At 39.8% G+C, this 25367-nt stretch overlaps 1 protein-coding gene across 1 annotated transcript in view; it reads left to right on the forward strand.

Annotated features, from left to right (window-relative positions):
• Window positions 1-25367, forward strand: part of LOC122797634 (otoferlin-like) — a 1687021-nt gene that overhangs the window by 834715 nt on the left and 826939 nt on the right. Inside the window, exon 21 of the mRNA XM_044066178.1 lies at window positions 22549-22561. Coding sequence (XP_043922113.1) covers window positions 22549-22561 — 13 coding nt within the window. The remainder of the gene's footprint in view (window positions 1-22548; window positions 22562-25367) is intronic.

Here is a 25367-nt window from a genome sequence, read left to right on the forward strand (position 1 = left end):
TTCTATCATGGTGTGGATGGCAGAAGAAATGGGGTAGGGGTTATCCTAATGGAACAGTATGCCAAGAGTGTTTTGGAGGTGAAGAGAGTGTCTGATAGAGTGATGTTTATGAGACTTGAAATTGATGGTGTAATGATGAATGTTGTTAGTGCATATGCTCCACAAGTTGGGTGTGCGATGGATGAGAAAGAAAAATTTTGGAGTGAGTTGGATGAAGTGGTGATGAGTGTACCCAAGGGTGAGAGACTAGTGATTGGAGCGGACTTCAATGGGCATGTTGGTGAAGTGAACAGAGGGGATGAGGAAGTGATGGGTAGGTATGGTGTTAAGGAGAGGAATGCAGAAGGTCAGATGATTGTGGATTTTGCGAAAAGGATGGACATGGCTGTGGTGAATACGTATTTTAAGAAGAGGGAGGAGCATAGGGTGACGTACAAGAGAGGAGGAAGATGCACACAGGTGGATTATATCCTATGTAGGAGGGCTAGTCTGAAGGAGATTGGAGACTGTAAAGTGGTGAATGGGGAAAATGTAGTTAAGCAGCATAGAATGGTGGTCTGCAGGATGATGTTGGTGATAAAGAAGCAGAGGAGGAGTGTGAAAGCAGTGCCAAGGACTAAATGGTGGAAGTTAAAAAAGGGTGATTGTGAGGTGGAGTTCAGGAAAGAGTTAAGACAGGCACTGGGAGGCAATGAAGAGTTACCGAATAGCTGGGTAACTACAGCAGAGCTAGTAAGGGAGACTGCTAGGAAGGTGCTTGGTGTGACATCTGGACAGAGGAAGGAGGACAAGGAGACATGGTGGTGGAATGAGGAAGTACAGGAGAGTATACAGAGGAAGAGGCTGGCGAAGAAGAAGAAGTGGGATTGTCAAAGAGATGAAGAAAGTAGACAGGAGTATAAGGAGATGAGGTGCATGGCAAAGAGAGAGGTGGCGAAGACTAAGGATAAGGCATATGAAGAGTTGTATGAGAGATTGGACACTAAAGAGGGAGAAAAGGACCTGCACCAATTGGCTAGACAGAGGGACAGAGCTGGGAAAGATGTGCAGCAGGTAAGGGTGATAAAGGACAATGAGGGAAACATACTCACAAGTGAGGAGAGTGTGTTGAGTTGATGGAAAGAGTACTTTGAAGGGCTGATGAATGAAGAGAATAAGAGAGAGAAGAAGGTTGGATGATGTGGGGATAGTGAATCAAGAAGTGAAGCAGATTAGCAAGAAGGAAGTAAGGACAGCTATGAAGAGGATGAAGAATGGGAAGGCTGTTGGCCCAGATGACATACCAGTGGAAGCATGGAATTGTTTAGGAGAAATGGCAGTGGAATTTTTAACCAGATTGTTTAATGAAATTTTGGAAAGTGAGAGGATGCCTGATGAGTGAAGAAAAAGTGTTTTGGTACCTATCTTTAAGAATAAGGGTGATGTGCATAGCTGCAGTAACTACAGAGGGATAACATTGATCAGTCACAGCTTGAAGTTATGGGAAAGAGTAGTGGAAGCTAGGTTAAGAAGGGAGGTGATGATTAGTGATCAGCAGTATGGTTTCATGCCAGGAAAGAGCACTACAGATGCAATATTTGCTCTGAGACTGTTGTTGGAGAAATACAGAGAAGGTCAGAAGGAGTTGCATTGTGTCTTTGTGGACTTAGAGAAAGCATATGACAGGGTGCCTAGAGAGGAGTTGTGGTTCTGTATGAGGAAGTCGGGAGTGGCAAAGAAGTATGTAAGAGTGGTACACGATATGTACAAGGATAGTGTGACATTGGTGAGGACTGCGGTGGGAGTGACAGATACGTTTAAGGTGGAGGTGGGTTTACATCAAGGATCAGCTCTGAGCCCTTTCTTATTTGCAGTGGTGATGGACAGGTTGACAGATGAGATTAGACAGGAGGCCCTGTGGACTATGATGTTTGCAGATGACATTGTGATATGTAGTGAGAGTAGGGACCAGGTTGAGGAGACCCTGGAGAGGTGGAGATATGCTTTAGAGAGGAGAGGAATGAAGGTCAGCAGGGCTAAAACAGAATATATGTGTGTAAATGAGAGGGAGGGTAGAGGAATGGTGAGGATGCAGGGAGTAGAGTTGGTAAAGGTGGATGAGTTTAAGTACTTGAGATCAACAGTTCAGAGTAATGGTGAGTGTGGAAGAGAGGTGAAGAAGAGAGTACAGACAGGGTGGAATGGGTGGAGAAGAGTGTCAGGAGTGATTTGTGACAGACGGGTACCAATAAGAGTGAAAGGGAAGGTCTACAAGAGGGTAGTGAGACCAGCTATGTTATATGGGTTGGAGACGGTAGCATTGTCGAAAAGGCAGGAATCAGAGCTGGATGTGGCAGAGTTAAAGATGTTAAGATTTGCACTGGGTGTGACTAGGATGGACAGGATTAGGAATCAGTATATTAGAGGGTCAGCTCAGGTTGGACAGTTTGGAGACAAAGCAAGAGAGGCGAGATTGCGTTGGTTTGGACATGTGCTGAGGAGGGATGCTGGGTATATTGGGAAAAGGATGCTAAGGATGGAGCTGCCAGGTAAGAGGAAAAGAGGAAGGCCTAAGATGAGGTTTATGGATGTGGTGAGAGAGGACATGCAGGCGGTTGGTGTGAAAGAGCATGATGCAGAGGACAGGAAGAAATGGAAACAGATGATCCGCAGTGGCAACCCCTAACGGGAACAGCCGAAAGAAGATGATGATGATGATTGATGTCATTCATGGAGCTTTTCTCTTCAGGTCTAGGTTCAGTGAGACCAACCTGGTCAGTATAAATAGATAAATACTATCAAGCTATCACCTCTTCTGTCCAAGACAACTAATGTTACCATACACAATGAAATACTCATATATCAACTTGAATATGAACTACTCATAATAGCTGCAAGCTTAAAGAAAAATGCCTCCATCTTACAAACCATCTCCAAAAAAATCTGCTGGTTCACTACTACCTTCCCCATTAATGAACACCACTGCCTAAGTCTTGCCAAAGTTAAATGGCTCCCAGTGTATCCAAGAGCCAACCTCCTACTAGGATCACTAATTCACAAAGCCCTTTCTCCTGAGATGACATCCCTTCTCACTCATAAAATTTTTACCAAAACCCCCACATGTACTCTCAGGACTAGGTATCTCTCAATCTCAACCCACCATACTAATTCAAAAACTAAACTTCATTGCACTGACCATGCATGCTTCATCCTTGCAGCTAAACTAAGGGACTCCATTCCTCTCTCAATCAGTGACATCCAAAAGTAGGAAGATTTCAGACAACAGCAAAGGATCACCTCTTCACCCAAACAAAGTGCAGCTGCACTCACACAGGTCACATTACATGAACCCTGCAGCTCTTTAATCCCCTTTTCATCCTTCTTTATCGCATCTTGTCATCCACTCACTTATTGTCACTCTTTCAGCCTCCCTCCCTCCTCCTTTCACATCCTTCACACTTCTCCCCTTTTCTACTCCTCGTCCCTTTGCTTGCACCTCGCACCATTTTTCTGTCTTCTCCCCATGGTATCCTTTTCTGCAACTATTCAAACTTGCGTCTTCTAATGTCTTCTTCCATTTCTGCAGGATATTCTGCTATCCTTGTGGCATAATCCAAAATGCTCTGCTAAGCATAATTCCATTTTCCATCCATGTTTTGACATTGTAAACTGCTTCTTGAACTAAATGTTGTAGCATAGTCTTGCATCTGTAAATATGTATATATTTTTAACATATCCTTCTATCTGTAAATATGTTCTTATCACTTCTTATGTGAACCTATTCACACGCATTATACTGGTCTACTGAGAGCAGTGCACTACCCTAATAAACAAAAATAAATAAATAAATAAATAATCCGCTACTTCATCCATTCTATTTGTTTTCTCAGGTTCTGGGTAATGCAGCAGGTTTTCTAAGTTTGTCCACAAATAAATTCATAAATGAATCAGTCAATAGAAACAAGTGGGTGAGGAAAACTGATGAGACTCAGGAAGATAAACGGAGGAGCTAGATACGAAATGTACGAAATGGTATGGCTTGTAAGTGTGTGTGTGTGTGTGTGTGTATGTCTGTGTGTGTCTGTGTGTGTGTGTGTGTGTGTGTGTGTGTGTGTGTGTGTGTGTGTGTGTGTGTGTGTGTGTGTGCGTGTGTGCGTGAGTGTGTGTGCGTGTGTGTGCGTGTGTGTGTGTGTGTGTGTGTGTGTGTGTGTGTGTGTGTGTGCCTGTATTTGTGTGTGTGTGTGTATGTCTGTGTGTGTCTGTGTGTGTGTGTGTGTGTGTGTGTGTGTGTGTGTGTGTGTGTGTGTGTGTGTGTGTGTGTGTGTGTGTGTGTGTGTGTGTGTGTGTGTGTGTGTGTGTGTGTCTGTGTGTCTGTGTGTGTGTGTGTGTGTGTGTGTGTGTGTGTGTGTGTGTGTGTGTGTGTCTGTGTGTGTGTGTGTGTCTGTGTGTGTGTGTGTGTGTGTGTGTGTCTGTGTATGTGTGCTTGTGTGCGTGTGTGTATCTGTGTGTGTGTGTGTGTGTGTGCGTGTGTATGTGTGTGTGTGTGTGTGTGTGTGTATGTCTGTGTATGTCTGTGTGTGTCTGTGTGTGTGTGTGTGTGTGTGTGTGTGTGTGTGTGTGTGTGTCTGTGTGTGTGTGTGTGTGTGTGTGTGTGTGTGTGTGTGTGTGTGTGTGTGTGTGTGTGTGTGTGTGTGTGTGTGTGTGTGTGTGTGTGTGTGTGTGTGTGTGTGTGTGTGTGTGTGTGTGTGTATGTCTGTGTGTCTGTGTGTCTGTGTGTGTGTGTGTGTGTGTGTGTGTGTGTGTGTGTGTGTGTGTGTGTGTGTGTGTGTGTGTGTGTGTGTGTGTGTGTATGTGTGTGTGCGTGTGTGTATCTGTGTGTGTGTGTGTGTGTGTGCCCTTGTGTGTTTCTGTGGATATGTATAAAAAGATGGCTTTGCTTGAGGATAAAAGCTAAAGCCTGTGAGGAATATTAAAAACATACTTTGAGGTACACTGGAGACAATGGAGTGTAGCTGAGCAGAATAATATAAATAACACCATCAGTGTGACTGTACAGGAAGATGAAGTGAGGGATTTACAGGGATCTACAGAGAAGCATAATGGGAGCAGGGAAAAGGTGAGGAAGCACTTGGGTCAAAATGAAGCATTGAAAGTATTGACTTAGTAAACTACATAATTAGGAAATGGAAAGCTTTATGAGCATTAAGTAAGATTGGCTGGTATTAATGTAATACTCAGCAAATAAACTAAGGAACCAAGCAGCTGACAGAGATGTGGCAAAGTGTGAAAAGGTGTACTGAAGGGAATCTGGTAGGAGGACTTGGATAATGTATGATAAAGACAGGAGGTGCAGATTAGTATTGGTGCATATCTGACTGAAGTGTAGTTTACCAAAACCAAGAATGCATGCTGTGCACTCACCAAAAAACTAGTTAACTAAACAGTAACTCCACTAGTGGGACTGGGCCCTTCACACTGTCCATATGTAGGGTTATGTACTACTTCTCCTATTATTAAACATACTATCTCAGCAGTCATAATACCTTGAGAAATGTTATATGTCATTTCAAGGGGCAACGACTTCACACTATTCAAAAACAGTCTAGGAGTTTTCTTTCATTAAATACAAACTGGTGGACTTAATTAAAGCAGTGTTGTTATCTTCATGGTGAGGTTGCGAGAGAGAAAACTGTTGCTGAATCTTTTTGTGAGGGACTCATTCAAAGGATGAACACTAAGTCAGAGTCCAAATTAAATGATTAAGCATGGTTCGGGTGGAAGATGGTGTTAAGAGAAAATGGAGTATAATTATAGTATTGTATTTTGTTACAGAAGATGCCTAGTGGAAAGAAAAGTCAAGGCAGAATTTAATTTAGACTGATAATATATCAGGATTGCTGCTGGGCTGGGCATGTTAGGACTACTTATGAGCAGTTAGAAAACACAAAGTTTGCATAGAGGGATAAGGGAAAGAGCTGTTAATATTCTTCGTCCTGTAATTGATATTTGCCTGTTGTGTAACCAGACAGTATTCCCGGACCCCTACTGAAAATGTATCTCAACCAAGTGGACAACCTGTTTAACCAATTATATAAACTACAATAAAACAAAAAGAAATAACTATGTATAGCATATAATTTTACACATATGTATAATTTATGTAGCACATAAGGTAGTTGAGATAGTAAAGCAAAATGCTGAGAAGTTTCGGGGGAGTTTAATAATACCAGGGAAATCAATAGCCAAAGGTTACTTACATATAGGTCCAAGAAGAAAAATTGCAAAAATTCTATATGTCACTGCAAGATTGGTGCAGCCCCTATAGATGTGTACATAGTAGATGGAGCAGAATATGGCTGGATTAAGGATATTTCTTTTGAGGCTGGCTGTACATAAGTGAGACTGGAAACAAAGTGATACATGCGAGGATACATACTCTCTCTCTTTCTCTATATATATATATATATATATATATATATATATATATATATATATATATGGTTCTAGGACGGAAGATCGACATAAAGACCGACACCGACTTCACCGGCGCGAAAACACCGACACAGAAATAACCGACACTACAAACCACGGACATTTCACAGGTAAGGGGTTAAAATTCGCTAATCAAGCCTACCATGTTCAGGTAAGGTGGCAGTGTTATGCATGTGTGAAATTTAAACCCCTTACCTGAACATGGTAGGCTTGATTAGCGAATTTTAACCCCTTACCTGTGAAATGTCCGTGGTTTGTAGTGTAGGTTATTTCTGTGTCGGTGTTTTCGCGTCGGTGAAGTCGGTGTCGGTCTTTTGCGTGTCGGTCCTAGAACCATATATATACATATATATATATATATATATATATATATATATATATATATATATATATATATATATATATAATATGTGTGTGTGTGTGTGTGTGTGTATATATATATATATATATATATATATATATATATATATATATATATATATATATATGTAGATATATATGGGATCCGTACAGATGCTCAACTGCATCTTTCACCAAATCCCAATTTGGTGAGCATACTGGCGTGAAAGTGCTGTTCACCGAAGCAGCACTTTCGTGTAAGTATGCTTGTTGTTCCGGTCATACTATGGTGTGGTAAGGGAAAATTCCCTTTTCCCCACTGTAGTGTGACCTCGGAGTGTGAATATGAAAGTAGGGGGGTGTGGGGGGTGCAGGGGGGGCTTGCCCTCTTGCAAAAATGTATTTTACTTTGTTGGACACACCTCCGTTAATTATATATACTAATTCTGAGATTGCACTACAGTGGGGGAAAAGGATATACTTCCTAATCTTTACTGTACCATAATTTGGTTAAATGATTTTCATGAAAGTGCACTTTTGGTTAAGTGCACTTTCATTAAAGTGAGTGTCTACTTTCTGTTCTGCAAAGAAATGTGTTTTTGAAGAACAGGAGTAGAATCAATAACACATACACCAGTGCCTCAGCAAATAATCCCTTAAGGCAAAACACCTCAAAACCGAATGTCTTTGTAATAAGTCACTCCATAGTAAGACACATGGATGACCCTCGTACCAGGTTGGATAAAGAAAAGGTCATGGTTAGCTACCTGTCAGGTGCCAGGATCCAACAAATCATGCATGCTTGCAAGTCACTCAACAACAAGTACCATGATGACTCTGTCATAGTCCATTTTGGGGTGAATAACTTAGGATGTACCTCTCTGGACTACATGAAGAGAGACTTGACTAACTCTCAGATTATGTGTCTCCTACTGGTATGATCCTAGCCCTAAGCAGCATTCTACTTTCACTTAGGATGATGCCACAATATAAACAATAAATGATCAACTTCAACAATTGGTTTAGCTTCAGGTGTCAGTCCAGGGGATCCAGTCATAGCTCTCAACCTCTTATCACAAAAAATCTGGACAAAGCCAAACATAATGGTGGAGCAAAGCCCCAAATATAGGGACAAATTTTAAATATTGCTCTTATAAACTTAGAAAGTTGCTAGAATAAAAGATCTTGTGTTGCCATCCATTTTCTGAAGGATATTCGTTACTGATTTGCTAGAAAAATCCAATGCAACAACATAAATGTTATGGGGAACAGACCAAAAATATGAGGCAAAAAAATAGATGTTCTGTGAAAGTCTGGACAGCTGAGAGTATGAATTCAGTATATGTCAGCCTGAAAAAACATGGTCAACAGGCCACACTGTATCACCAGACATGGTCTGCACTTGCATCGTCTAGGCTTTTGGATACTAGCAAAGGCACTTGCTTCACCCATAGTGCCTTTTTAGGCAATGTCAAAACAACAAAATTTCAATTTAACAAAATTCACTCGAGACAAACTAAAGGTTTTGCTGCTTAATGCTAAGAGTCTGAACAGGAAGCTGCATTCCCTGGAAGCACTCCTCACCTTGGAAGATGCTGATGTCTGTGCAATTACTAAGACATGGTTCAACACTGCAGACAGCATCCCAGCCATGCAAAGCTACAATGTCTTACACACAATAAGACCTCAAAATGAGCATGAAAGAACCAAAGGTGGATGTGTATCCATCTTCATTAAGGCCAAGTAAACCTCAAGATTTGTCAAGCAGTATGGCTCTCTTGAAATACTCCATGTCCAATTAAATATAGGCAAGGTACCCTACAACATCGGTGCTAGCTATAGGTCCCCCACCATGAGCCAAGAAAAGCACACCACCTAACTAGACTTACTGGAGTCACTCACCATACAGCTCAACACTTTAGTCAAGGGAGATTTAAACTATCCCCCCATTGACTGGGCGATGTATATGAGCACAAACATGCTCACTCAGGCTCCTGGACTTTGTCAACAAAATGCTCTAGAACAGATAGCCTGCACCCCATACAGGGGCTAAAATGTCCTAGACATAGTACTTACCAACATGGGGGGGTGGGTGACTGCACTCCCATCTGTGTGATGCTCTCCCTGGTAAGTTTGGACCATAAATCAGTCTTGTTTGAAGTAAGTATTGGACCTGACAGGAGCATTAAAAAAAAAAAAAAAAAAACTAAAAAAACCTTTCCAAAGCAATCTACAGCCTACTAAGCGATGGTGTTAAAAGGCTTTGTACCCCTCTCAATCACGGACAACAATGGCTCCTATGCAGAGGTGTACACAAATACCCTTTATAAAGACTTAAACAACTGCATAGACTCGGCTGTACCTGACTGAATCAAAACCAGGTCCTCTCAAAAAAAAAAAAAAAGAGCCACCCTGGTGGACCTCAAGTTTAAACAGGTTATATAACAAGAGGAAGAAACTGATGCCTAAGAACAAGAGGGAACTGACTCAGCAGAGGAAGAATTCCTGCCACAGCTTGAAAAAGCAAATCAGAAATCTTGTAAAGTCCTCTAAAGTGAGCTATGAAGCTAAAATAGCATCCCTATCCAAGGATAATCATAAGACATTCTTTAACTACGTCTGAAATCTAAAAAGGAATGCCCAGATCTGTTCCGAACTAGTTGTGGACGGCACCACTCATACTATACTGGAGGAAATTGTCAACCTGCTAGTTGACAGATTTGGGGGCAAATTTCACCCCCCCCCCCCATCACCACTAGCCATACACCAAAGCATACCTGACACCAGTCATATCTGCACTCTCAAAAGCCAAGAACATGGCCTCATTGAAACCAGATAATACCCAGGTTGCTTATTAAGCTATCTAAAACAGGACCTAGTAGACCCACTTGGTGTTCTCTTTAACCATAGCCTGAGAACTGGCTTTGTTCTAGCAGAGGGGAGAACAGCAACAATAATCCCCTTACACAAAGGGGGGGCATCAACTGACCCTGGGAACTATCAACTCATAAGTCTAATTAATCTCATCTGCAAGGCCATAGAAAGACTCATCATGAATCTTATCAACAAGTAAACAGTAACAAGCACCACCAACCAAGTAATAAGCATGAACAGTTTATTAAGTCCACACTAACGCTTTTATAAAAATATACCGTTAGTGTGGTGGTGCTTGTTACTGTTTACTAGTTACCGTGAGCACCATTAGTCCTTTTGCTTGGTTATTATCTTATCAACAAGGACATAGGCAATCTTCAAACTCCAGACCCAACCCAGTTTGGCTTTGTTAAAGGTAGACCATGGTTATTAAACCTGGCTTCTTTGAGAAAGTCACCAAAGCCCTGGATGAAAGTAAGACAGTGCATAGTGCCTATCTTTACCTAGCCAAGGCTTTTAACACAATCCCCCACTCTGGTATCATTGAGAAACTCTCCCAGCTGGGGCTCAACTTAAGTCATTAGAGGGTAGCCATTTGGCTCACTGACGGAACACATACTGTCAAATTTGGTGACTTCACCTCTATTAGTAGACCCATCACGTGCCATCCACAAGGATCTGTGCTGGTCCCTTTAGTATTTGGAATCTATTTCTTGGAAGTCCAGGCTAAAGTAGATGGCCTTTGGCTTACCAAGTTCACTGATGATTGCAAATTGGGTGCAATCATTAAGTCGCCCAACAATGTTAACATATTACAGGATGGGCTAACACAGACAAATGACTGGTGCCAAAGCCACAGTCCAAAACTAAATGTAAACAAGTGCATTATTATCCCTTTTTTGCAAAGTGGTGTTCCCCTGATAATTACAATATTGACAATACCTCCCTAATTTAAAACCCAGTGTTGTGAGATATGAGAACACAGGTTGATAGCTATCTGAACTTTGATCACCAGGTTTCCACAGTGGTAAGGAAAACCTTCTACATTGCACATTTCATAAGTAAGGGTATTGCATCCAGGTCTAAGGATGTCAGGATGTCATAACTCCACTGTACTAAACCCTCATTAGACCATTAATAGAGTACAATGCTCCCTTTTGCATTTACCTCAGTAAACACCTGTAGCAGCTGGAGAGACCACAGAGGTTTCTCACCAAGACATTACAGGGCCTCCAAACCATGACCTAGATGAATAGAGTGAAATCCCTGTCATTGTACTCTGTATGGTATAGGCTATTGAGAAGCAACTTGTGCCTGGCCTACAAAGACTCTGACTCTGCCTTGATGGAAATGCTGCACATCCACAAGTCAAATGGCCCAACAGCCACTCGCTCTAGGGATCTTATCTTAGCTCATGACATAAACAAAACATGAGGGAGAGACAGATATATTTCCCAGAGACTGCCGTTCCTCTGGAATAAACTTCCAGTTTACATAAAGCAGAGCTCCTCACAGACCCTATTCAAGAGCAGCCTAGACAAATGCATGTGAGACTGGAAATTCTCCCCTGGGGTGGCACCCATGTCCTCATGGACAGGTGTAGTCACTGTTGATCATAGACTCACTCTGTAAATTTTGTCCATCTAACCAAGGAAAATTGGGGCAACTCAGGATTGACATGACTAGGGTTCTAGGGATACTAGCCTAGTAGCCTTCTATGAACCTAAAGTAGTGAGTGTTATTACATGTGATATGCTTAAATGTAATTTTATATTGAGGATGTTTTCCTGGGCCTTTGCTGAAAAGGGATTCTGCTCAGTTAGGAATTCCTGGTCAGCTAACAAAACTGATTCCAAGAAAACTGATTTGGGAGGTCCCGTGATGGTTTAGGATCGCAGAAACATTAGTAGACACACACAGCAGGCTATGTACAGGGACACAATAGCAGAAGTACAAACAGTGTTCGGACTCATGGAGGGGTTCCCAGTGAGAGTGAGTATGCATTTGGGCTCCACTCTTACCACATTGCTGTTCATACTGGTGATAGACTACTCCAGCAAACAGATCAGAAGGGACAGATGGACAAATCTGCTGTAAGCAACTGTTGTGACATGACACCAGACTCTGAAGGGAAACTCAAGTAAAGGATAGGGGAATGGAATGCAAAACTGATGGCACATGGGATGAAACTACGTATGGGCAAAATAGTAGTCATAGCAACAGACGGGGGAATCAAAAAAAACTTAAAATTGAAGTAGAAGGGAAAACAGTGTAACAAGTTTCTGTGGGCAGTGGCTAAGGAAAAAGGAAGCCTGAATGAGGATCCATAAGTTCAGTAGTGGCAGAAGTGCCCACTCTAGAGACCTCAGTCTCTAGTGCAACTTAAATAAACCATGCTGGAGGGATACATATGTCTCACAGAGAATATCACTTCACTGGAACGGATTCCCTTTCCTTCTGAATTTAAGTACATCTTATGTGACCTTGATGCATGGATGGGAAACTCGGCACCCTTGTGCATTATGGACATGGGAAACATGTAAATACTTGCTCCAGGATTATGGTTATTCATACTTACTCTACAAAGGATTTTTGCATAATGCTATAGATGATCTCACCCAGGGTTATTAAAGACTTCCACAGAATACAGGGGCCTTGGTAATAAACTACTAAGGGTAAAACTCAGTGGGAATACGTGGCTTGGCCACAGATCAGTAGCCTAGTAAGTGCCTATAAACCTATGAGCCTACATTTGCAACTGGGTCAGTACCAATACAATGAAACAATAAACTTCAGGAAATAACAGTCTGTATTTGCTAATATTTTGAGGATCACTGAAACAAAATGTAGGGTCTTTTTGTTTTTCCCCTTTTTTCTTTCTTTCTTTCTAATTTATTTTTATTCCTTCATTCCTCTTTTTTTTCCTTTCCTTCTTTCTTGTTCATTAACTAATTTATGAAAACAGCAGTCTCTAATTTTCTTACAAACCAGTAAATGGAAATATCATTGAATTCTTGGAAAAGATGAGTGGCGAGATGAAGCACCACAGAAAGCACAGAAATAAGCTACATTCAGATGTCACTAACTTAAATCATTACATTGATTTACAGCTGCCACTGTGTTACGGTTTATCACTAACAAGAGATCTGTAAAGAAAGAGTTATAAATGCATCCAAGTTATCTGTCATATCATAACTGTAGGTCTTTATCAGTTTGTCAAAACCCAACTTCAGCAAACAGCCATTTATCGAACACAAATCAGTGAATGGCCCTTCATCGAACGTTTTTTCCAGGGAGGTGAGTTAGTTGGCCAACATATAGAAATTTTCCCTTTTCCCTACTGTAGTGCGTTCTCAGAGTTGGTATACATAAGTAGGAGGGGTGTTGGTGGGTTTGATATAATGTGGTGTGTGTGTCGCTCAGTATGTTGGGCAACTAACTCACTTCCCTGGGAAACATGTTCGCTGATGTGAACGTTCGATGAATGGCCGTTCACTGATTTGTGTTAGCTGAACATCTGGTCACTGAACTTGGGTTTCGACAAAGTGATATAGATCCCATAATGGTTAACTTCTTTGCTCAAGAATTCTGGGCTAAGCCAAATATAAAGTGGTCAAGGGCACAGTATCAGAGACAGTTTTTAAAGATTAGTTTAATTCACTTACAAAATGAATAGTTTAATATGTTTTGCATCAAGATGCATTTTCTGAAGAATAAGTATGAAACTCTAATACTTGGCATTGATTGACTGTGATCCTCAGTGATTTACCAGAAAAGCAAATATTTTACAAATGACAGGGCAAAATATGAGACAAAAGTAGGGACATTTAAGAGGTATGTATCACACTGATAGTACAGTTTTGTTAAAAAGGGAAAATGCTTATCAGCACCATACATTATCTTCAGAACATAAAAGTAAACATTTGCCTGTTACAAAATAAAACTTTACTTAGCCTAATGTTCATTTCACATGGCTAATTTGTTGTTATATTCCAGTACCCTTTGCTTCCTTGTAGTCAAGATGTTAACTGTGGGTTTCAAGATACAGAATAGGGCAATCTGGAATTTGCAAGGCACAATGTAAATCACTTGTTTAGTTAAGCCAGAATATTAGTGTATTATCCACAGAAAATCTCAGCAGGCTGAGCATCACCCTGCCCCCATGCCAGATATGTTATGTGTTACAGGTGGATTACACCCTTGAAATGAGTGACCTTGTCTTACTTACACTGATTGGCTTTTTCTGTTTAGCTCCTTATACTTATTAATGTGCTGAGTTAGTGCCATATGTGATCCAGATATGTAACATGCACTAACATGGGTATTATTCTTTGCAGATACCATTTGATCAGAATGAAATCAGGAGTGCTTTAGCTGACAGAGTAAGTATATTTTCAAAGAAGTGGATGTTGTTGGCAAATTCCCCTCAGTTAGGAATTAATGATTTTGTTAAACTAATTTCAAAAACTACCACATAAAGCCACGATCTGCAGGCATTACTGAGTGATTTCTTTTTATCTATATATTAGTTAGTCTGACAGAATTTGAAATATTTTGTGGTCATTGAATGGTTGAGCAGGCAAAATGAGTAATATGGGATGGAAAATGAAATATGGTCTATGAAGACCCTCTTATCAGGTATCAGCTTTTATAACCAAGACAATTTTATTTTTCAGGTTTTGGAAGCTGGTTTGTTTAAATGTTACACATGTCCTAGGCTGTTGGCATCCATTATTAGAAAACAGACCATATTAATAGATGAGATGAGATATGTTAATGAAGTATGAGTAGCGTGTCACAATACTGGAAATGCCAAATCATTTGCTGTCCACGAAATGCTTCTGTAAGGGCAAGGCATGGCCAGAGCTGTAATTTACAAGTGTAAAATGCAACACCTGCACTAGTACATTAAACCATGAAAGATTTCAAAATAAAGAAAGATAAGAGCTTTATTTCACAGTAACATGGGTGGGATTATTGTAGCAAGCAAATAACACTTATTATTCCTCTAAATGAACATTTAATAATTTATGTGATATTCCTCCTCTGGGGCAGTAATCAAAGAGCCTAAATCCTCACCACTGACACCGGAGAGGGATGTTCACTTGGACAAAAATAGATTACAATATTTCCAGATGCAGCTCTCGGCGCCAAGCACAATTTCACTTAAGAGCACACAAGGAACACACTCCCGTCCTGGGGCTGGGTTTCCCTCTGTCTCTCTCTCTCTCTCTCTCTCTCTCTCTCTACAGGCCCCAAATAAGACTCCCCATTGACACAGCTATAAAGTTAAATCCTTAGCCGGGTGTCCCAAACCAAGTCCTATACAACCCTCTCTGTGAAATCAGTGGTCTCAGTGTTCCTGTTCAAAGTAGCTGAGAAGCACACTCTCTTTGACCTTTGGTTTTCACAAGTACACACCTGACAAAGGCTGACCACCTTTTCTCAGGCTATAAGGTAGATACACTGCCACCAGAACACCCACAAAGCCAGCTACTGTAAGGATCATACCAGAGTACCCAGTTATACTGAGTGAAATTAATAGTAATACCAATGGTAATGTTAACCAAACAGCAAGGCCTTCAGGAGCAGCCACAGTGTCACCAAATAAATATATGTACTCTCAAAAGTTAAAATATTCTCTACAAAAAGCAGCCATGATGAAAAGTTCAACTATATTTAATATATTTTATAATAATTAATAAAAGAACATAAAAATACTAAATACATATTTACCATAAACACCAGAGTTTCAACCACAGGAAATATTAAGAAATATTAAAAATAACACAGATGGAAAGATTCACAGAAATACAGAAAAACAATACTTAACTAATCTCACTATATTTTCCTGACTGATCTAAAGAATTATTGTCTCCTAGTTCACTTACTAGAGCAGGGCAAGAGGACATGCGTGATTGGTCCTTCTTTGTCTGGTTTTACAAACATCAGACATCTCCCACTAATATCTAAATTGTGACATCTCTCACTAATATCTAATTATTATTTCAGTGCTGGCTATAGAATGACATCACATCTGGCTATCTGACTCTGGTTCCCACATTACCCCCTTTACTAGAAATTTGAGCCAGGATCTTGCACATATGTGTCATAACACATACATAGAGCTCTACTATTACAGCATCTGGAAGCTGTAAAGCAATTTTAATACTTCCACTCTTCCTAAAAGCTGCTAAGCCAGGCTTCTCACAGACATTTCATCTCTGGCTGCAGTTAGAACTGTAAGATACAATCTTTATGGCCTAAACCAAGTAATTTAATTTCAGACTACTTTTCAAAGGTAGCTGGACTGAGATTAACTTATTCTCTTTCAGAATCCTCTGTTACAATATATTCATTTCAACAGTTACAATACAGACTGACTTACACGTGTATTTCTTTTCTGCCCAGCAGAACACACTCTTGGTACATCTTTAACACAAGCAGATTTACAAATACATTTTCAGTACAAGCATCTGTACAAATTAGTTTGATATAAAAATGACATATAATTCTTTATGAAACTCCAGCTAGCTATGCTGACATTAACTCACATCATCACAATTTATACTAGAATACTGTACTGATCTAGGCTTTACACATAAGTGGAATGGATGACGTATATGACACTCTGTCTGTAGGCACTGATTGTGAAATGATGGCAAAGATGATAAGTGAGGAACACTCACACAGTACACAAAAACTCATATGAATGTAATATGTTAAGCTTTAACTGTTTTTACTTGCCTATTGTGCATTTTACAATGCTATTCTATTATGTTTAGTTTATTGTATACTGCAACTGCATATATTTCTACATTCATCACTTATTCTTAACAGCATTTGGTCTGACACATGATTGAAAAGAGGACACAGACCAGTCCATATAACTGGTTAGAAAATTAAGCAAGTAGTAATGCTAACCCTTTTTAGTGATCTTTGCCCCATCACATTCTCCCTACAAAATATGCAAATAAAATACCTCCACAGGCTAATAAGTCCACTAATAAAATCTGTATTCTGTACTCAAAGCTTGCTGCTATTTGGTCCTCAATATCTCCCTTTCTTGAGCCATAGCTGGTGCATCTAGTGCCCGGTGCCAGTCCACAGTATAATGATCCACCCCTCAGCTCTTCAAGTTAAGAGGGGGGAAAAAGGACCCTTGGCTTTTACGGTAGCCAGTTGGCTCCCTACAGCCACATCCATGTCTTTGGTTGAAGATCAAAAAAAAAATTACATGTACTTTTATAAAGCTGAAGTAAGCCATTATCACACAAACCACTGAAGTGCTTTTCTGTTTAACTTTGTGCCCGGGGCAGCTGCCCCCTTCGCCGCACCCTTGGTATGCTTCTGCTCTTTCTGATGCTAATATTGCTGCCAGTAAACTAACACACTTACTTCCCTCACTTCAGTACACCCACTTCCCAGTGATCTCAAGGCTACTCAAAGACACTAAAATTGAATGGCACGCCAAAGAGTTTAAATCCCTGATGAGTTTCATCATACAATGAAGCCTGGGAAATGTGCGAACAAGACCTCATTTCCAACCATCTTGACCATTAGAAAACTTTGAGGAACTTGATTAAACAACTCAACTATAGAACAATTTAAAATCTAAACAAATCTCCCTTCTTCGCTCTCCTAAAGATTTATGGCCAGAAGCCAATAAATTAAGAAGAAGACTCGCCCCAAATGAATCCAGTCCAGGATACATACCCTGCCTATCTGGTAATCTTACACAGTCTGATTTCCTTAGAGAATTTCCAAGTGTTCCCACGTCCTTACTTACCCACAATGCAGCCACAGAACAAAGACAGCCTAGCCCATCCCTCCACCCAAGTTCATTTCACATTTTTACTCAAGGTAAATAATATTGATGTAAAATACTTAACCAATCTCATGCTTCAAAGTTGGGTAGGGTATGTAATTGTCACTTGAGGAAGTATTTGTTACATTATTTGTTACATTACAAAATAATAATGTCTACAAGCCACACACACACACACACACACACACACACACACACACACACACACACACACACACACACACACACACACACACCATACCTCTCAACCTCTTACAGCAAGAAATCTGGACAAAGCCATAAATAAAAGTGGGACAGAGGCCCAAAAATAGGGGCAATTTTTAAATATTGCTCTTACAAACTTAGAAAGTTGATAGAATAACAGGTGTTGCATTAGCAGGAATTTTCTGAAGGGTATGAAGTCTGAAGCTCAAATGTCTGTCATTGTTTTATAACTTTAGTGTTTAATGATTTGCCACTAATTTGCTTAAAAAACACAATTTTATGAAAAACAAACCAAAAATACAAGTAAAAAATCTGGACATTTTGTGAAAATCTGTACAGTTGAGAGGTATGCACACACACACACACACACACACACACACACACACACACACACACACACACACACACACACACACACACACACACATACACACACACTTGTTTCAACTGTTAAGTTACTTAAGTAAAAATGCTTAGACTCATCAGGCATAAAAAGATTTACTGGCCATTTGAAATGAGTGAAGTGTATTACCTCAGAGGAGTGAAGTAGAACTAATTAAGGTACATAAGAATATTTAAGTGTACATAAAATAAACCTTGATTTTACCTACAATAAATGAAGTTTTAAATTAAGAACTGCAGGTACAAAGCCATAGCTTTATCTGCCAGAACTACCTGCATACGTGTTTATTATTTATTTTGTATGCATATCTGTATCTTATATGTTTGCCTTCTCTCCCTCTGTCTCTCTGAGGTTACTCATGATTTTATTTACTGGGTTGAAAAAATAGTTTTCTGATTGATCTGAACAATAGTAGGGAGGCAGGTTCCACTTAGGATGATCCCACCCATCATGCCCACTTCTATAATTTAAATAACCTGTGATAATAACATACAGCATCCAAAAGTGCAGAAAGCTAATTTAGTATTTCAAAACTAGAACAAGGAACAGTGTATTAGATTTATACTTATTCTAGCAAAGACTGCTTAGTGGGTATGATGAATAAGAAACTTATTGCTGTAAGAATAGACAAAGCCTAACAAAGACTGCTTAGTGGGTTATGGTGAAGAAGAAACTCATTGCTGTTAGAAAAGACAATTACCATAGCTAATAATTCCAAAAATAATAAAGCATATTTTGGAATCTCTGCAGAGGTTTTGTAGAGTGAAAAGGAAGGTCTACAAGAGGGTAGTGAGACCAGCTATGTTATATGGGTTGGAGACAGTGGCATTGACAAAAAGGCAGGAGTCAGAGCTGGACATGGCAGAGTTAAAGATGTTAATATTTGCACTGGGTGTGATGAGGGTGGACAGGATTAGGAATAAGTATATTAGAGGGTCAGCCCAGGTTGGAAGGTTTGGAGACAAAGCCAGAGAGGCAAAATTACATTGGTTTGGACATGTACTGAGGAGGGATGCAGAGTATATTGGGAAAAAGATGCTAAGGATGAAGCTGCCAGGTAACAGGAAAAGAGGAAGGCCTAAGATAAGGTTTATGGATGTGGTAAGAGAGGACGTGCAGGTGGTTGGTGTGACAGAGCAAGATGCAGAGAACAGGAAGAAATGGAAACAGATAATCCACTGTGGCGACCCCTAACGGGAGCAGCCGAAAGAAGAAGAAGTTAAGAAGATAGTACATTATGCTGTATTTAGCTGTATTTGCTACAGTGCTTCAACAGAATGAAAAAAATGCCTGAAAACCAAAATGGCAAAAAAATCCCTTTTTCTTATTTTTTGCTGGGGGGAGGCAAGTCCCTACACACTCACCTGAACTTATATATACCAACTCTTAGGTCACACCAACTCGAAGAAGGGAGAAATCTCTGTAAAGGCAATCATTGCCAGCACACAGTTAGAAATTGCACCTGCAATGATTTCCTATAGAGAAAAGCATTTGGCTTTATGCTGTTCGATTTTTGTTTCTGTGAGCTACTGACTCTTGGGGAACTTCTCTTCAAGAAAGGCATATGGAATATGAAACTTCAGCAACTTATGCTTCCATTTTCACATGTCTTTGAAAGTGACTAGTTAAAGTCTAATAGTAACAACATCTGAAATATTTCTGTCTTCACATGTATCGGCAGATGGTTAAACCACCCCTTGTGGTACAAATTATCCAACTCATTAATTGAATATTCCGGTTCAGAAGTCATGCAAGCTTGGACATGGTCGGCCTTATGCACAGGCATACTAGTCAGCCACCTGGGGGGGGGGGGGGGGGGCTGATCTTTTAGAAGAGATTTTCTGCTATGTATTTATTTTTAAAACAATGAAACGGTCTTTCTCTACTTCAAGTATACATACATAAATAAATAAATCAATAAATCATAGATAAATAAATAAATAAACATCTTGAATGTTGCTATTTAACTGGTTTAGCTGTTAAAACTGAATCATGCTTTTTTTTTTTTGCTGTGCTGAGAAAAGAGAGAGATAGGCTCGTTCAAGAGTTCTGATTGCTTGGAGGCATTTTATAAGTGTAATTGCTACTGGCTATTGAGTTCTCAGAGCCTGTTTTAAATTTTGGCACTTGTTTTAAAATTTGCATTCTGGCATACCCAGTTTATAAGCAGTAATTGCTATTGACTGTTAAGTTCTGAGAATATATATTTTTTAATCTTTGGCACTTGTTTTAAATTTGGTGTTCCTGCACAGGACTGTGCTGTGTGCAGCAGGTTGCAATGTGCACTATGTAACTGTAGTTGATTTGAGCTGACTTTTCACCCAGAATATGTACTATTCTCAAAAAAATCTTTGAGTTTGTCTTCCACATCTATGAATGGCTTCCTCCAAGCTGTGCTGTGTGTCACTATTTGACACCTTGAGACTAGCTGCTCCCCTCTTTTTGTTGAACTGGATCATTGCTCTGTCCACCAATAAGCAATGGTCATTAGTGATTAGCAGCACTGGAACACAGGTAACTGCTTTTATTAAAGCAATGCACTGTAGTCCAGCTGTCAAGTCCCTGATTTGCTCTCTTCTTTCAGTTATTAAACACAAATTCACATTCCCATTTACTGCCCCCACATAACTACCTACTCCTTCAAATTGTTTAGGCTATTCACTTTTCCACAGACTAGAATTAACCGACTTAATCCGTACAAGTAGTTTAGCTTGCCCACTTCTCCAAATTCAGATTAAGTTGCTTTGTCACACTTATCTTACCTGCTCACATTTCCCCTATAATACTTGAAGAACTGGACATTAAGGAAGGTCAGCCACCTTATTTCTCTTATGTTGCCACCTCTTAGCACTTGGTGTCCTCGGGCAGTATAGGACCTTCTTTATACCCACTAATAATGAACTCTTATTTAACATGAATAACTCTTTCTCTGAGAAGTGAAAATTCTCTAATTTGGAGGCATCATTCTCACCTAATACCATGCACAATGTGTATAATATACTCTGACCTTCACCCTCAACCATATTCTTTGGTGAATCATATTAAAGTATCATACACTGAGGTGGTTGGGAATGTGTACCAAAGCCACCTAGAACTAGTAAAAATGGATACTAGCAGAAGTAATCCAACCCATTACAGCTGTGCACACCTACAGCACCAAGTCACAAGAATCACACTGCTTCCAGTTTTGCACTCCTAAACACTATACTTACAAAATGCTTTTCAGATTGGTAAACACTATACTTACAAAATGCTTTTCAGATTGGTGACTCACTTATTTAGTACATAGATTTTCCAGGCTGGACAATGGTAGGGTTACAGTCAGTTGTCTTTCAAATGCCTGTTTTTTTCTGTCAATACAAGGCCCTTAGTTTCCTTTTCTCAGGGTAAATATGGGTATGACAGGGTAGTGTGGTCCACGTGGAAGTGAATGACCTGTGATGGAAAACACTGAGGGGACTGGCTTAGATACATGTCAGAACTTTTCATGTATGTAACAAAATACAGGTAAGATTCTGGTCCTCAGTGGAATATTTCCTTCAGCAAGAATGGTGCCTGTGTTCAAAGAAAAGATAATAGGCTTCAACAACTGGCTGAACAGTTGGTGTTCTTCTAGAGGGATGCAGACTGTGTGTTATCATGGAAAAAGATGTTTGACAGTCCAACTTTTTTCACAAGGGATGGCCTGCAACCCTTGTTCAAAGGCTTCCCCATTCTGGCTAAAAATTCTACTTCCAACATAGTGCCTTTTTTAGACAAAGTCCAGTTAATGGACATTTCAATGTAGCAAATTTGTCAGACCACAGTTTGGACCAAATTAATGTGTTTCTTCTCAGAGCAGGGAGTCTGAACAACAAACTGGATGACACTGATGCTCTCCTGCATCTGGAACATATCCCTATTTATGTTATTACTAAGACCTGGCTTAAATGTAAAAAAAGCACCCCCTCCCTAATTGACTTTTGTGTCTACCATACCTTCAGGCCTGATGGTAACCGTGCTGACATCTCCATATTTATCATGGATTACAAACAGATACCCAGAGACCCATAAACAGAAACAGAACTCAGTGAACTGCAGATCACAGAAGTATGACCAACTACTAAGTTATATCTTGCTCCAAGATACCCAATATGTCTCCAGATAATCATGCTTGGGGACACACATAGAAAGTGATCTAGCCTTTGGCCACCACATGTCTACAGTACTGAGAGCATCAGTTTATGTTGTACAGCTTATAAACAAAGGTATGGCATCTAGGTCCAAGTCATTGTTCCACTATATTTGGTATTTATCAGACCTATCATTGAGTGCAATGTCCCCTTTGGTATGTACCTAACCAGGCATAGCCAGCAACTGGAATGTCCACAGAGGCTCATCACTAAAAGAATGCAGGCTATAAATAACATGTCCTATGCAGACTGCCTCAAGGCTCTATCCCTGTATTCTGTCTCCTACAGGATATTGAAAGGAGATCTATGTCTGGCATATAAGACGTCAGACCTCACTCTGATGGACCTCCTGCATACCCACAAAACAAACAGCACTGGAATTACCCTTTCTGAAGACTTAAACTTGCCTGTGATATAAATAGGACCTGCTGGAGAGACAGGTATGTATCCCAGAGACAACCTTTCTCTGGAACAGGCTCCCTATCAATGTGAAGCAGAGTTCCTCCCTAACCCAATTCAAGTGCAACTTGGACAACTGGATGGGGAACAGGAAATTCTTGATGATTTGGCATCTAGCTCTCTAATGGACACAGGCAGCCTGTAAATGATTCATCTCCCAGGACCCTGCTTGTAAATGTTTCATTTATCAAGGGTACCAGAACTTGTCAGAAATTTGGGATACATGGCTAGGTTTAAAAGGCCCTTGTGGTCATTAGCCTAGTAAACACCTATGAAAATATGAACCTATATGCTAGATTCCTGAAAGTGTTTGAAGAATTCCATATTAAAAAGAAATCCATTATTTGGGAGACTTTAACTACCCTGCAGTTCCCTGGAGCACCTATACCTCCAACACAGAGTGTACCCAGAAGTTCATCGACATAATTAACAATTCACTAGAACAGATAGCTATAAATGTTAATAAAACCACCCAAGGATGTAACATTCTAGATGAGGTTTTTATAAATATAGTCTATGTACTATTCCTCTGGTCACTCCTTCCCCAACTAAGTTGGACCATGAACGTGTAACACTTGCATTCAAATTCTCTAAAACACCTGAAACCAACATCTCTGAATTTAAGGACTTCCATCTGGCAAATTTCATACAGTTATATAACACAATCTGAAAATTCAACTACAACAGCACCAGCTTGAATGACACAGCAGTCATCTTCACAGAGGAGTTCTATGTCCATTTAAAGAAATATGTACAATTAGCAGTCCCCAACCAGAGCTAAATACAATGGAAAATTTATCAATGTAAATGGCCAGGAATCAGACCAAACTTTTATTTATTACAATAGTTAAGTGCTTTTTGTTTGTTCATTGACAAACTTCATTAGACCAACCATTCAGTTGTTAAAAATCCCTTAACTAACCATTCTAAAGGAAGTGATGTCATTAATTGGAAAGCGTCTTCTGTGTGGAGACATGCGTGGATGGGTGTACCTTCATTGAAGGTTGTACTTCAGAGCTGGCAACTCGGTACGTAAAAATCTACTGCCAATCATTAGTGGACCAGAGTTCCGCTGTGGCGACCCCTAACCGGGAAAAGCTGAAAGACACAACATATTACCTTTTAAAGTTCCAAAGCTTCCTTTTGGATTGTCACTACTACATATTGTGAAAATCTGTTGACATAATAATACTACATGTATACATTAAAAAATCATCGACCCTGCCTAGAGAAACACCATAAAAATAATAATAAAAATGGAAACACATGTAATTAAATATTTAAATGTTATAAGATCATATACACAAGAATACGTATATGCACAAGAAATATGTACATACAAACTATAATAACATTCTACCAACACGAAAATGCAAGTCCACTGTTTGGCACAATAAAGGTTGTCCTCCAATACCACAGTACTATAGAAAGGCGAACTCTTACAAAGTAGAACCAAAGCTCTTTATTTCCACATAAAACACACAGATTGAGCGTGCTTTCGTCTCGTATCATGAGACTTCATCAGAATCACCATGGGGCTTTTTGTTTCACTGTAGCGTTCAGACATCAATCATACAAAAACGTTTAAATGTCATGTCAAAACTCTGCACAAGTTGTATATGCAGCGCACGACGCACTTTCCAACGACAACTCAAACTGCCCTACAAGCTAAGGATAAACAACCCTACAAGCTAAGGATAAACAACCCAAATGTGAAAAAAAATGCCCACGACCTGTGTTCTGTTTACACACGTTTTTAAATTTTTTAATTTTTCAAACGACAGATCGTTTGGGAGGTGGGAACTTCGTGCGCTGCATATACAACTTGTGCAGAGTTTCTCGCGATACGAGACGAAAGCGCGCTCAATCTGTGTGTTTTATGTGGAAATAAAGAGCTTTGGTTCTACTTTGTAAGAGTTCGCCTTTCTATAGTACTGTGGTATTGGAGGACAACCTTTATTGTGCCAAACAGTGGACTTGCATTTTCGTGTTGGTATAAGTGCTTTGCTGCTACGTGTTCGTGTGGCTTATAATAACATTCTATTATCTAAGTAAAGCTTTTAGCCTCAATATACTGTTGATTGCACAATAATCATTAAGCTCGGGCCACACATAGGAATATAAGGATAGCTGCCACATTAACTCAGCCCTTTCCAAGTGCAGCATCCATGGGCCCCCTCTAAGTTCCTCATTTACTTGCTGAATACCACAAAAATTGAAAATGTGTCCATGACACATATGCATATGCTTGACCAAAGCATTAGTTAAATTTAGCTTCCTAATAGCATATAAATGCTCATATACTCTATCCTTTAATGCTCTAGTCATTTTTCCTATGTAGTAAGCAGGGCATTGGTTACACCTAGCTACATAAACAACTGCTCTTGAGTTACAGTTCAGCTTACAGCCTATTGTGCACTTTCTGCCATTAATTTCAACTAGCTGTCCTTGATACATAAATTTACAAAAGTTGCATATATCGCACTTTTTCATTCCTTGTCCTTGTATTGTAGGTTGACCTCCACTTTCAAATAGTGTCTTTAAATGTCTACCTCTTCTTGCCACCATTTTAACCCTTCCTGCAAAATTGTCTCTTATAGATACCTCTTCCTCAATT

The sequence above is a fragment of the Protopterus annectens genome, chromosome 3.part1, assembly GCF_019279795.1.
Source record: "Protopterus annectens isolate FY-2018-M chromosome 3.part1, PAN1.0, whole genome shotgun sequence".
NCBI lineage: Eukaryota > Metazoa > Chordata > Ceratodontiformes > Protopteridae > Protopterus > Protopterus annectens.